This window comes from Frieseomelitta varia, unplaced genomic scaffold (assembly GCF_011392965.1).
Source record: "Frieseomelitta varia isolate USP_RPSP 00005682 unplaced genomic scaffold, Fvar_1.2 scaffold_170, whole genome shotgun sequence".
NCBI lineage: Eukaryota > Metazoa > Arthropoda > Insecta > Hymenoptera > Apidae > Frieseomelitta > Frieseomelitta varia.
Window position 1 is genome coordinate 193,616 of NW_025109417.1, and position 16,096 is coordinate 209,711.

The following is a 16,096-nucleotide window of genomic DNA, read 5'->3' on the forward strand; positions in this document are numbered from 1 at the left end:
TATTAATTTTAGGGCCGATTCTTTGTTCTTTGTTATTCAGAGAAGGATTTATGTTCAGTTGATGTTTGTTAGCAGTATGTTATGATTCTTGAGATTTCAACTTGATGGTGTCTTGGTAGGCAGTTGCCTTCTTAAAAAATTCCTTTTTTATTGTTGTCAGCCATGGTTTACATGAGGATCTCCATTTGTTGTTTCATTTTGATTTTCTCTTTTAAACTAGTAGAAGTATCAAGGAGGCAAGTTATTGTAGGTGATAGTAATGTAGTATTGTAATAGTTGAGGACCAATGAATTAGCTGCTTTTTTAGCTGCTTTATCGGCTTTTTCATTTTCAATTATGGGAGGAGATCCTATAGTGATCATATCACTTCTTTTGATTGATTTAATGTAGAGTACTTAGCAATTTTGGATAATGGAGTCATTTGTCCATTGGTCTTGGATTGATGTAATAGCATTAATACAGTCGCTGAAGATAACAAAGTTCCTATTTTGACTGGTAGTTAAGATTTTAGAAGCGTGTTTTAATAAATTCCCAGATTTGGATGGACGTGTCCTGTTGGAGTTTAACTTTTTTGATTAGTTAGTCATTGATGACTGTATATCCGGCACTTTTTGATGTCTTTGAACCATCTATGTATATAAACACATGACTCGGAAATGATTCTTCTAATTTTTGGTATAAGATCTTGACTGTAGTTAGGTTGGCATAGGTGGGCTTTTGGTAGTGGCTAAACAATATAGTGTTGATTTTTGGAATGGTCCACGAAGAAATATGGTGGATTGTTTTATTCATTATGGGTAGAGTTTCTGTGTCAAATTTTATTAAATAATTATTTATACTATAATAGAAATGAAGGGATAATCCTTTTTTTTTTTTTTTTGACTGCAGGCGATGGCTGTTGTTCAATTTAAAAATGCCATATGGGAGTTTGCGAGTAGGAAGCGATTTTGATTGCAAACTTGATACTAGATATTTTCTTCTGATCTGAAGAGAAGGCTCAAATGCTTCACTAAGAATATGCCATTAATCAATAAATAAATATAAGATAGAAATAAAAGGCATCAACCGTTTTTTTTAAGTGCATTGTTGTGTATGATATCTACTTTTTTTAACATACTGGGGTTGGCTGAGTTGTAGATTGCTCCAAGGTTGAGTTTTAATCTTACTATTGTTTTATATATTGATCCTTAGTTATTTGCCGCCGTTTTAAATACGTTGAATCATTGGTTACAGTCTATTTTAATTTGTCAATACCCGGTTTCCATATTAATTGTTATTCAAAAATAGGTCCTAATAATTTGATGGAGGTCGTTTCTCTTAGTGTCTAGTTGTTAATGATAGTTGTCGATTTCTTCCAACTTGATGCTAAAAAATTTGAATCCTAAGACAGAAAACCATTCTTGTAGTTTGTCGAGTGTCTTTTGCAATAGCGTCTGAATGCTATGGTCATTTTTTCTTATGCACAATAGATCATCAGCAAACAGTAAATTTTTGATAGTTTTTCTATATTATCAAGGATGTCATTTATGGCAATCAAGAATAGCGATAACACTCTGTGATATACACCGTTTTCTATGATTTTGATGGAAGAGATAGTATTATTGGTTAATAAAATTAAGAATATTTTCTTTGAAACTATTGTTTGTGGAGAACTTTTAGGAGTTTTCGGTTTCTCCATGTTATAGGCCTTCTTTATGTCTAGTTACACAACAGTCATATATTGTTTATTGGCAAAGGCTTCGTATATAATTGTCTTAAGATTAATTAAGTAGTCAAATGTAAAATGAAACAGTCGGAAGCTATTTTTGAGATTAGTTGCCATTTTTCCAAGATCCATCTGAGTGTAAAATTACTTTACACCTTAGTTTACACATTGTATTGGTTAATGCGATCGGCCTGTAGCTGTTAAGGTCTATTGGAATTTTCTCAGGTTTCAGGATGGAGATGACTATAGCTTCAGTCCATCTTGTTGAAGACAAAAGTTAAATGGTTCCGAGAAGGGCATTAATTGATGCAATGATTTCCTAATATGAATGCATAACAGGCATTTGAAGGATAAGTTTGATTTTTTAACTGAAATCGTATATTTTTTCATATATTCGTCAATCGTCATTCCTTATATTAAAAGTACTAAACCACTTATATCATAAAATCATTAGTTCAGAAGATATTTTAATTAAAACAATTCGAAATAATATTCGCATTGAATACATCTGTAATAGCAGCATTAATAATAATAGGAGATTGCATAATGTTTATTAATTATTTATTAAAATGGAATAATATTGTGGTATCGGTTATTATAATCTGTAGTTATATAGTTATGTTTAATTAACAGATGGCCTGTTTGCTGATCATAGAAATACGAGAAAATATGAATGTGATGCGAGAAGAACAACGTAGACGTGGAGCGCTTTTTTTTTTGAAAAGAGAAGACTTGAACAAGTTGTAAAAGTTAAGTCGTAGGAGTCGGTGAGAGTCGTTGAGAAAATGCTGTTTAAAAGAGTCGATTGTGTTGTTCAAAGAGTTTATTTGAGTTAATGTGTGTTATTTGTTTTGTTTAATTATTTATTATCTTATTACTATTATTGTTATTAAATAAACATCATTTATATTATATCTCTACAATATTTATTTTTTAAATAATAATATTCAAACAATATTTATTTCGCTATTACAAAACAGTTATTACAAAATGTGTTCAAAGTGGTAACCATTAACATCTAAACACTTTTGCAATATAAGTTTTTAAAGAATAATTCACATTATTTAAAATCAGCGCAATAATATTTCTGTCTTCAGCGGTTGTTAGTACATTAATATAGACTATTTTTTAAAATTGGCTGCAAAAATAATTCTGAGTTCAAATCTGGTGAACCTATTTGAGCCAATTACCTCATCCAATTTATCGAGAGAAAAAACAAGCTGAATCGTTTAGTATATTAAAAAATGCACGATTTCACTTAAAAAAACAAACTTGATCTTTAAGTACCTTCTATGCATCTACATCAAAAAATGAGAACAATTAAGATTCCTCTCGAAACCATTTAATTTTTGTCTAAAATGTTTTTAGATACCCGAATATACAAGGATTTAAATATCAAAACTGACCAACAATGATAACAACCCATTGCTAAACTCACCATTAACATTCAAGGAAATAAACTCCATCCTTACATCAATAAAATACTCCGCCCGTGGACCAGATAATATCCTAAACTCGCTATTAAAAATGCTTCCAAAAACCGGAATAAACTACCTGTTAAAGATCTTCAACTGTACTATATGGATCCACAAAGTCTTTTGTCTTTTGAAAATTACTTTTCACAGAAACAGAAAGCAATAGTAATTCCAATTTCTAAATAAAACTCAAACAGTTATCGCCCAATTATTACATTAACTAATATCGTGTGTAAACTATTTGGAAAAATCTTAAACCGAAGGCTTCGATGGTAGCTGGAATTAAAGAAACTTCTAAACCTAAACCAATAGGGTTTCCGACGCAGATACGCCATTATTAGAGATAAAGCCAAAATAACACAAAACCTCCCTTCATCATCAATTTTACAGCTGAAACTTATGCCATTCTTGAAGCACAGACAAACAACGAAGCTCAAGTCATTATCCACACCGGTTCCATGAGCGTTATACAAAATCCTTAACGAAAACCAATTAATAATCACCATACAAGAACTATACCATGATCTTAACGCCAAAGACACCGTCATCTGGATTCCAGCTCATAGGAATAGAAGGAAATGAAAAAGCCGACGCAGCAGCGAAAGAAACCACAGTTTCCTTACTTAACAATCAACCTTCCAATCCCCTGTGAAGACCAAATAATCCACTGCAAAAAAGTAATGAAAAATGAATGGAATACATGGATCACAACTAGAAGCACTCAACTACACAAAAGTATATCCGAGACTTTCACCAGCAAACACCAAACATTAGAACCAGGAAAGAAGGAATAAATATCACACGCCTAAGAACTGGTCATACCAAGCTGACTCACGAACACAAAATTAAAAGAACCACACCTTCCAACTGCAGCCATTGACAGTCACCCACATTCTGTACGAATGCCACAGAAGCCCAAAAACAGAGACACGAAATTAACGCAAACATAAACCTGACTTCTCAAAATGACGTATAAAATGTTTTAAAATATCTGAAAAACACAAACATATCTAATACCACCGTCGTCGCTAATGACCTCGCTGTCGGTGCGACGTAAAAGAAAAAGAAATAAAGAAGAAGAAATGTGAAAACTTCGAAAGCATGGAAAATTCTTTAGAAATTTGCTTGTTTTTGCTTAAAAGATTAAATATGTCAATATACAGACGAAAAGACTGAATGATTTCATGGTTTTAATTTGTCCATTTATATTTTCACAATTAGACTGCGGATTTTTATGCATTTATAGAAAATTTTACAGTGCAATTCATAAAATATCTTTCAATAATATTTAGTAAAATAAGTTTTCGCCAAGCTTATAGCAAAAATATGAATCCACAGTCTAATCATAATGTTACTTCTCATGGGATCTCGACGGTATATAGGCAAAACGGTAATTTTATATATAGGCTGTAATTTTCTTTTCAGTCGCATTACATATTTTTATATCAATCTTTTGAGTGAACCACATTTCCGACTTTCTCATTAAAATATATTATTCTATACCATAAAATGTTCTAAAGTTTTTTGTTTTATTATAGCAGTCATAAAAGTAGTATCGAGATAATCTAGTTTATGTTCGTACCAGTTGACCCAAATCGCTGTCTTGTCTTAATGATCTATGAATATTTGAATATTTCTTATCATAGTAAGTCCAAATATCTGGAATTTATGCAACTGATGGATTATTCATTTTGAAGACCGGTGAATTATTAGTTTTTCGAACGTTTCAGTTTAATACTTTCGTGCAAAGAATATTTAATTAAACGATTCCCGTATTTTTATACTTCAATCTTACATCCTCGGTTTTGCAAACGAAAAGTACTCATATATTAATATTTTAAGAAAAAATTTAAACTTAATCGAAACACTAATGACTATGTTAATGAGAATTTTTTAAAAATGAAATTTAGTTTAAATTTAAAATAGATTTTCAATTTTGTAGAAATGTGTAGAAATTTAGAGAGGTGAGTCAAAAATGACCGAAAGAACGTAGCAGAGTGAAAAATATACGGTTTGGGTTAGATTGTTATTTGAAAAATATAGTATGCGTCTATGAAAGCATTTCAGTCTCTTTCTATCATCTTTTAATATTAATCATGTAAAAAATATACATGCACCGGTATTCTATATAAGTTAAAATTTGTTATGATCCTCATATACAATACTTTAAAATTGAAAATTCTCTAATTTACAGAATATTTTTGTTCGCAACAAAACTTCGCTGTAAAACTTCGTTATCTCATTTAAAATATTCTAAAACATTTTTATATTCTTTACAACATTTCTACGTCAAATTCATTATTTCATATTTTTCGCAATTAATAAAATTTAGAACAACAACAAAATCATTTGGAACATATCGCGAGTTAAGTATATGTACATACTTATCCGTTCCAAACGTGCGTTGTAAACAAAAGTAAGGAATCTATTTAAAGGTGCTTGAATCGATGCTACGTATTACTAGAAAACGAACGGGAATATTACACCCAGCTCCCAAGTCGACAATGACAGTAAATTTACATAATTAGGTCAAGAATGTCGAAGAATTTTAAAATCATAAGATACGGGGAACACTTTATTTATGTCGAATTAATACAATACTGGAAAACAATAGCTTTACTAATATCTGACGATTTTAAAATTTTTAATAAGTATGAAAAAAGGTTAAAAATATAAATGTACAATATACTAATATCTGAAAATTTCTGAAAATAAGAAAGGATAAAAATATAAAAAGTAAAAGTGCTGTAAAAATTTTTTTAATATTTAATAGGTTTCCTTCTGCAAATGAATATTTAAAATAAATAAACGTTTGAATAAAATTTTTAATTAAGAGCAATCAATAATCAATAACTATTACGATTAATCTTACTGCATTTTTCAAATAATTCTATATTTTTAATTACCTTATTTTTTTTATCTAATTCGTTTAATTTATCTTTTATTACAAATAAATTTTTTAAATTTGAGAGAGTGAAAAATTACCAACATGCATAATTTTACGTTTCAATTTTCAATTTTCTGCTAGAAATTTTGCAAAAATATTGAACGTCTTTTTATTGGTGAAACGAGAGCATGACTCAGATGTAAAAATTCGAGAACTGTGTAACAATGTTTCAACGTATATTCAACTTTTACTTTTTTTCAATTCTGTATCTTTCTTCCCTTTGTTCTGAATGAGATAATAAACCGAGATTAAAAATAACAATTTGGTTTTACAATTACGATTCAACAAAACCATTAATACAAAAAAATTTAAGTTAAATTTTTTAAATATTTAATAGGTTTCCTTCTGCAAATGAATATTTAAAATAAATAAACGTTTGAATAAAATTTTTAATTAAGAGCAATCAATAATCAATAACTATTACGATTAATCTTACTGCATTTTTCAAATAATTCTATATTTTTAATTACCTTATTTTTTACTATACTTCATACAATCATTAAATGCAAATATTTATGAACTATCTGTTACATAAAATCATCAAATCAGATAAGAAAGGTTTCCAGGAGGTCGTAATCAGATATAATTTTTGAAAGCATAGAAGTCGTATGAAGATCTTTTTTAAATAAATTGATATGTTCTTAAAATGTATTTATCGGATTCATTATTTCCTACAAAATTTTGTTAACTTCAAAATTATATCAGAGTAATTAAAATGCAAAAAATAGGAGGAAAAAGTTTATAGTACTGCAAAAAATATAAGATTTTGTTTATACATTCAAATTCCTAAAAACGTGCAGTTATAAATTTGTAAAATTATTTTATTTCTATAAAAGAGGTTTTATAGATTTATTATATTACAGATTTATAGTATATATATATATTATAGTATATATATTATATTATATTATAGATTTATATTATATATTATATATTATATTATAAGAATTGGTCATTTTGACTATTTTGTTAGTTCCAGTGTTAAGCTATTTATGTCGAAAAATCATTGGTTTAGGAGGAATTTTAACTTGAATTTTTTAAAATCTATATATGAAAGACAAGAAGAATATAAACATACGAATACCCTTATCTTTTCTAACGTTAAATTAAAGTTAGGATTAAAGTTAAAATATCTCCTAAACCAATAATTTTTCGACACAAATAGCTTGATACAATTTTGTATAAAAAACAATTTTAAAAATATATTAACCCATTTAAAAAAGTGAAGGTGACCTTCATATAACTTCATAACCGTGTTCATCAATAAAAAAATTGCTCACCAGATTGTGATTACCTCCAAATCATTAATTTTTATCTTAACTATTTTTTTTCTTAAATAACAGACAGTTTACAAGTAATTTATAAAATTGAACATCCTATAATATTTATAGTTATCATATTATTGAAATTATGAAAGTTTAACCTCATAATAAATAATACAAAAACTGTCAATCAAAAATAAAAAATATTACAACTTTTTCTTAGCTTGAATTGATTATACAATATGGATATAAATATTAATTATATTGATAACATGGCTATTATAAGACAACTAAAATTTTAAAAAATCATAATAACTAATACAACTATAATTTTAAAAAATCATAACATTTATGCAGCTAAATTACAATGAAAGAAGAATTAAATAAAAATTGTACTTATAATTAAATTAAAAATTTAAAATGAACAAAATTATTTAAAAGTTGTAAGAATTTAAGTCAATTAAAAAGTATGAATTGATGAAACACGAAAATTTTTGTAATGTAATGTAAATACGTACTCTACGCAATAACGCATTTTTTCAGATTATATGGTAATTTTATCAGGTATGCCTGAAAAATGAATTTAATAATTCTGTTCATTGTTCGCTATCTATTCGTATAATTCACCCAAATGTTGAAACTTTCTTTTTAAACTATTCAATTAGATAATAAAATTAGGTAACAAAATAAAGGTTCATATTTCTTTTAGGGACATGTAGCCTCTAATTAAGGATTGAACCGCATTGCAGCCACGGTCGATTGTAATATTACATTCGACTCTGACCAAAGCTGTTATCATCGTCCTCGGTCATAGTTTCTAACTTTGATTCCATATTTTCAGTAAAACCGTGCTTTATTACATTACTGCATTATAATTACAATTGGTACATTTAGAAAGACTAAATTGAAAGAGCAAAATTTTTACGGAGGATATTGTAATTTTAAAGCGTTAAGAAAATAGAATTTTATAACATGAAAAATTTATTTTGATTTTATAACGTCAAAAAGTTATTTACTTTAATTTTTGATTGATTTCAGTATGATGTATATGTTTGAAAATATTGAACCTGTTACTTTCATTCCCTGTTATTAAATTGCGGGTTTTTATGGAAATTTATGCAGCGAGTGCAGAAAATATTCGTGCACTCGATAAAAGATTGTCAATATCTTACATTTTGTAAAAAAAAGAAAATGATACAACATTAAAGAATTATTGTAGAAGAGAAACTTCGATCTTCAGAATCGTAGTGAATTACGAAAAAGGATACGTCATTTTGAAAGGAAGAATAAATAAAAATGTTTTTTCTTTGAAAATTTTGCAAAATTTAAATACTTTTATAAGCACTCAAAAATTTGTTTCATAATTAAATCTATCATAGTTTTACAGATTTTAAAGTTTTCCCTCTACAATGATTCCTTAAAATTTGTTACACTGATTGCACTGTTAAACTGATTTTTTGTTCACAAAATTACAATATAAAGATATTGATATTAAAAAAATGAAACTTAAGCAGAGCTTTATTAAAAGCAGCAATATTGTCTTATATATTTTTGCTTCTGTATTTTTGCATCGCATAAATGCATAAAAATTCGCAGAACATTGCTTTTAAACATTAAAATTAATTAATTATACTCTAAATATTAAAACTAAATTTAATCGTTGAAATGAAATTTATTACGAGTTTATTCCGATTGAACAATAAAGAATGTTTTTGTATTTTTCCCTAGGGAACACGACGAATACAACCCTTTACTTTGTTCGACTGACGGAAATGGCGGAGAATCATGCCATTTTGAAGCAACTTAATTTCTGGGTTTATAGCGTGGTAATAAAACTTTTCCCTTGTGTCATCCTAACGATTGTCAGCTTGAAACTTTTGCAAGTTCTACTAGAGGCAAAACGAAGGAGGCACAAGCTGACTAATATTCAAGAGCAACATACCAAAAAAAGGAAAAGCTATCAAAGAGCGGACAAAGAGCGACAAACTGATAGAACTACGATAATGTTGCTTGTAGTGTTGCTGCTCTTTCTGTTGACAGAATTACCACAGGGAATTTTGGGACTTTTTAGCGTGCTCCTTGGCTCAGAATTCTTCTCGAGTTGCTACTTGATGTTAGGTCAGTACTATATCGAAATTTTTAGAACATGTATTTTTTTTAAGGTAAGAAATTCGACTGGCTAAAAGTTGCATGCAATGGTACTGTAATGTATAAAGTATATAAGTAGTTGTATAAATAGTAAGATAGTAATGATCGAATTAAAGTTAATATTTATGAAAGAGTTCTAGTGGATGTAGAAAGTCCACTATAAATTCGTAAACTCGATTGCAGACTTTTATGCATCTGTAGGAAGTCATAAAATATGAAATTGCATATGATGCGCATAATATAAACAAGGTATAATATTCTTTGTAATATTTGACATGCAAAACAATTTTTTATCAAATTTCTATTTTGTTTCTCGTTATATTCTTAAAAATATGAATTTACACAAAAACCGTACTTTATGAAAAATTTCATATAAGAAATTTTATGAGAAAACTTCATTCTTCAAGATCATGATGAAATGAATTCAATTATGGAAAAAATCTTTCACTGTCCATGAAGACACATTTGAATTTCTGAAAAAAAAACTACTCAATACTGAGAAAGTAGAGGCTATTTTAAGCCCAAATGAATTGTTTTATAATTTTTTTCATGAAGTTCTAATAATTATAAAGTTTTTCGGCATGACAGCATTCTCACTATTGATATTTTAAATTGCTATAACTTATTTTAAAGTGTTAAACCTCTATTTTTATAATATTAAGTCAATTCCGAAAAATATTTTATTTTGGAAGATAAATAAAGATACTCGACAATTTTACAAATTCAAACATCTATATAAAAATATGAAAAACTTTTTTGTTTTTTGAGAAACTAAATCCATTATGTTTTAAAACTTGTTTTACGATTTCTTCTTCGTAATTATAAGAGTTTAAAATTTTCGATAATTTTTTATTGAATATACGAATACTTTACACATATTTTTACTAAATAATATTTTTAGAAAATTGTATATTTATCACCACTATCACATTGCAACATAATTCAGTCACCAAAGTAATTTTGCATTTTCGAAAAAAAAGATATATTTTCAATAATAATTCCTTATTAAATTTATCATATCTTCAAAATTTATGTAAATATTATATTTTTGAACAAACAAACTAGATAACCAATAATCGTCACTCAAAAAAATTGACCACACATGAGCTACAAAAGTTTTATTTGTTCGATTAAAAAAAAAAAACGACCAATTTTTTTGCAAATGAAAATTTTGTATATACAACATCCTAACAAATATTTAATCATTAAAAAGAAAACAATGAATCTGTGGAATTTTGCTAACAAAAATAAAAAAATGCAGTATATTTCATCGTCGAATCGAAATTGTGCGTATAAGAGAAAAATTGATTGAAACCTATGTTTTTGAATAGTCATTTTTCGATAGAAATGTTTCAAATTATTTTTATCTGTATCACCTTTCTTTTTCCTCGTTGCTATATTATGTTTGATCGATATTTTTGTTATTGTTTAATAACAAAAGTACACATGATAGCTGAAGACAAACGGATATTTTTGTATGAAAATTTGTGACAAAATTTTGTAAGGATAAGAGAAATTGGGAAAATAATACGAAGTTACTGTTCTGTCGTACGGAAAATTATTAAGAGCTACAGTGAAGCCTCTCATATTTGAACTTTCATTATAATATGTTGAACGTTCTATTATTCGAACATCCTATTATTAGAACAGATGCTTCTTCTCACTGTTCTACATGATCATTAGATGTTACTTAAGAACTTATTAAAACGAGATACATCTTAGGAATATTGATGGGATATGGTATAAGAAACTATTTTTAATTCTGCAATAAATCAACGAAATTAACGAAATACCAACGAAAATGACGAAGATTGTTTTATATGACGAGAAAATTACAAAACTGTGCACTAGCAAAAAATTACGTTCTAAATATTGAAATAAATTGACAATTTTCTTCATCTTCATTTAAATGCATACATACAATTTAATATCAAAGACTATTGTCTGTTCTATTGTCTGTCCTATTGTCCGAAAATTCTATTAACATACATTATTAATTTGGTAATGGGAGGTATTGTATACGAGTACCAGTACATTATGCAACATATAATGAGGAACAAAAAGAATTTTGAATAAAGTGAACGATTGATATTTAACTCACCAAATTAATGTAGCTTCTTTAGTACTCCTAAATTAATAATAGACATTTAACGATCAAAAAACTTAGCGATCTGTTTCGATAGAAACAGCAAGTGAAATTTTTCGAGATAACAGCTACATATATACAACGAAAGAATAATTTGTAAAAGATTTCTGAAATCGGTAGATTTAAATATTTCAAATTCAAATTGTGATCTAAGTTTTTGAAATAATGTATTATTTTCTGATAAAGTAAAAATTGATATGATCAAATGCAATATTCAAAACTAGAATTACTAAGGCCAAAGTACAAAGCCTATTTCAGATTAAAATGTAAAAAAGTAGAAAAAAATTTATACAATAGGGAACATAAACTTTCACTTATATATTTTACACGAAATCTTTGAAATCTTAATTCTTTATAAGCTGTTGGTGAATACACATATTTGTTTTGTAACAAGTTTATATTACGTGAGCCATCATTCTTGTTATTTTTATAGAATGACCCATTTTAAATTATCCATGCAGTTGTTCGTAATATATATTTGAAATAAAATTTCTGCTTTAAGGGAAACATTTTATAATTACATCTTATGAAGGTCATCTCCATTTTTTAGATGGAATTATATATTTTTTTATGTATTAGTCGATAATACATAAAAAGTTCTCTATTAAAAAATTCTCGATAAAAAAACCTATATATATCGAAAAACTGTCAGTTTAAGAAATATTTTAACTTTGATTTTGTAAAATTTATCGCTCGAAAGATGAAGGAAGACAAGGACAATATTTTCGTATTTATACTATCTTTGTCTGTCATGTATAGATTTTATAAAGTTAAAGTTAAAATACCTCTAAATTAGTAATTTTTTTGATATATAAAAAAATATGATATGATTTTATTTAAAAAAAATAGAAATAATTTTGAGATCTCAGAAATGTCTTTAGACAAATCTGATGATCATCATAAAATGTCTCTTTCGAAACAAAACAAGTCTTATTTCAAACATATATTATGACTAATTGCGGAGATAACTGCGTGGATAAATTAAAATGAGACACCTTATATAATATGTGATGTGTACCTACTCTTACCAAAGATAATTGTAATCATTGAAATTCAACAATTTCTTATGCTTGCCAGATACATACCCTAACAGACACGTAATTTAAAAATGTCACACTATAATAGAATTCAAACGGAGTGGATTTCAGTTTTCTTTTCGTTGTTTCACATTACTGCTTCACGGAGAATCAAAAAAATGCAGCAAATTTTTATGAAAAATTACAACTAACTAAGTAGCCGTTTTGGTTATTCTAGTAATTCTATAGAGATTAACAATCTCTGTTTAATAAAGACAGTCCTGTATAGTAACCAATGGAATTAGAAATATTGAATTTATAGATGTAGCTACGAATAAAATGAAATATTTCAGTATATTAAAAAATAAATTGAAACAATCGGATAGAAATGTATAAATGCTTCCCCGTATATTATTGTTAGCATGATAACAATTCGAAACATTCAATGTATATTGTAAAAGAATGGTTACTATACAATGTATGGAAAGTAGTTCGAATAGTTAGTCAGTAACCAGATTTAAATCCAGTTGGAATGTGTGGCAAGAATTAAAAAGAGAATATTGAAAGATTTTCAAACAAATATACACAGAGGTAAAAATAAAAATTGCGGAAACGTGAAAGAATATCTCGTATTCCAAAATGTAGAATCTATGCCGAAAGAGTCAGAAGCCTTACATACATACATGCAAAGGGATACACAACAGAATTAAACGACCATTATTGATTTTATTATGGAAATTTGTTACATGTGTGGTCAATTTTGTGACGTTCTCGCTATTTCTGCAAATAAAATGACATAAATATATTATGCGAATTCTTTCTTAATGATTATTTGTGAGGACTTTACATTGTGTATGACAAACATTTTTTTTTTTTTATTAATTGAACAAATAACATTTTTATAATTCGGGTCTTCTCTCTCTCTTTCTCTCAATGAATAATTACATTTAGAATCAAATTATATTAAACTATAATGTAATTTGATATAATGAATATTATATGTAATATCAGTTGTTTCATGTACAATAAAGTTAGTTTCATATTCATTCAATTCAAGTTTAAATCCCAAACGTGTAAATTATTCATATAATTTTGATCTAGTTCATCAAATAATTCATATAATTTTAATCTAGTTCTTTTTCATCATTGTGTAATCATTATAGAAGTATTCTACATTTTGAAAAACGACTTTTATATATTACTACATTCATTACTTTTCTAAATGAATACTGTGTCTATTTTATAAAAATCAATTGTGATAAATATTTATAAACAGTTTTTAAATATTTTATTTAAATTATTTATTAAATTATTAATTGTTATTTTAATATTTATTGATATTTTAATAAATTTAATAAAATTATGTATCATTATATCTGAATACGCGACGAAGAAATTAAATAAACTGAGGTAAATTTTGAAAGCAGTATTTTACATTAAAAATTAATAATATGTGTGAATTTAAACAGATAACTTACAATCCAATATTTAAAATGTTGAATATATTTGATACATATGATACTCCGGATAAAATTATTATCCACATTATCCGTGATTGTTAGTCTAGCTGAAGAAACCTGATCGTAATATAAATTTATAGCATATCGATGTTTCTATAATAATCTTAATTTCCAATATAATTAATAAAAATTTGAATTATTTAATTATTTACATCATTTTTAAGAATATAGTATTTTTTATCCTTTCATTAATTTTTATTTGTTTGATAATACAAAAAAAAAAATGATTGATATTCAAACGAATCCAAAAAAAATTATGTATCAGTTTTCAAATTAATTCAAAATAATTCTGTAAATGTATACAAGGGAATTTTAGGAATTAAATAATTTAGTTAGGCTATACCTCCGTTCTAAGCAGAGATCAAAAAATGTCGTGAAGATTTCACATTATTTGACAAGTTAAAAGAAAGAAACATTGGAAAGTTCTATTTCTAAAGAAAACATTTACACTTTGAAAGTGTACTGATCCATTTAAAAAACAACTTGTTAAAAACTTTATTGGAAAATTTTCCGCTTCTCTCGCGACAGCTACTTTATTTGTAACAAACATAACTTGCCTAACTTGCTTAACAATTAGGTAACAAATTAAAAGTTTAGTATAAAAAATTTGTTGTATAACTTGTGTTAATTTGCAGAGTGCAAGCAGAATCTGAATAATATTTATTTTATATTGTTAATGTATTTTAAAGATTATGTATAAGAACACGCATATAAAAGTATAAAAATATATACTATACAAATATAAAAGAATTAAAAGCATTATTTTTATAAATTATAATCAACTACATACATAGTAAGATATACCAATTGAATAAATTATACAAAATTATCAAAATTCAGATTTGTGATATTTTTTCGTGATTTTTTATATTTATTTGATATTTAAAATTTTTAGTCATTAACTTTCTTATCAATTATATGTTTAATAGAAAAATAGGAAATATAACAAATATAGAAAAATAAGAAATATACATATATTCGAAAAAAGAGAATTTTTGTGAAAATTGGTTTTCCGTCTTCACAAAAGAAAATTATCGTCACTTAAATGTAAAAGTAGTATGAACCATTATTGTATCAGTATTACAGTTAGGAAAAGTTTAAAAATACAAGAAATATTTACTAAATAACCTTCAACATATGCGTGCAAGAAAGAAATTGTGAAGAATTGCAAAATTTTATTTCATTACTATTAATTTATCAATATTTAAAAATTCTTGTTGTATATTTATTCTATAAATTTTATATTTTATAAAAAATAAAAAATTTTTTTTATGTATAATATTAGGAAGTATTACGTATATTATTATAGATAACATATTTGTATATACATATATATGTATTTATATATTTATTACTATTTTATTATATATATATACATACATAAAATAATAATAAAAAATTAATAAGTGTATGTTTGTCAAAAATTTTCATTCTTCATGTTATAAAAAAAATTCTTTACATTTCTGTATATTTATTTATTCATTTACTATTTTCATTCTTCATGTTATAAAAAAAATTCTTTACATTTCTGTATATTTATTTATTCATTTACTATTATTTTATATATTACATAATAAATAAATATGTTTATAATAAATAATTTAAATTTCACCTATAATTATTAATTTTTTTATATAAATTATTTATTTTAATAAAATTTGTTAATTATTAACTTATAAGTTTAACCGCTATTATTGGCACTTTAATTTATAATTATTAATTTTAATTCCCTTATTTAATTTTCATTAATTTTTATATAAAGAATTTTTTATTAATTTTTTTATATAATATATATTATATATTTAATTTTAATAAATTATATATAAAATATTAATTTAATTAATAATTTAACTATAATTATATTTTGTATAATTTAT

The 16,096-nt window shown here is 25.9% G+C and overlaps 1 protein-coding gene across 1 annotated transcript in view; it reads left to right on the top strand.

Annotated features, from left to right (window-relative positions):
- LOC122538665 (G-protein coupled receptor dmsr-1-like) overlaps positions 1-16,096 on the top strand; it is a 31,528-nt gene that overhangs the window by 14,875 nt on the left and 557 nt on the right. Inside the window, exon 3 of the mRNA XM_043672919.1 lies at positions 9,118-9,507. Coding sequence (XP_043528854.1) covers positions 9,118-9,507 — 390 coding nt within the window. The remainder of the gene's footprint in view (positions 1-9,117; positions 9,508-16,096) is intronic.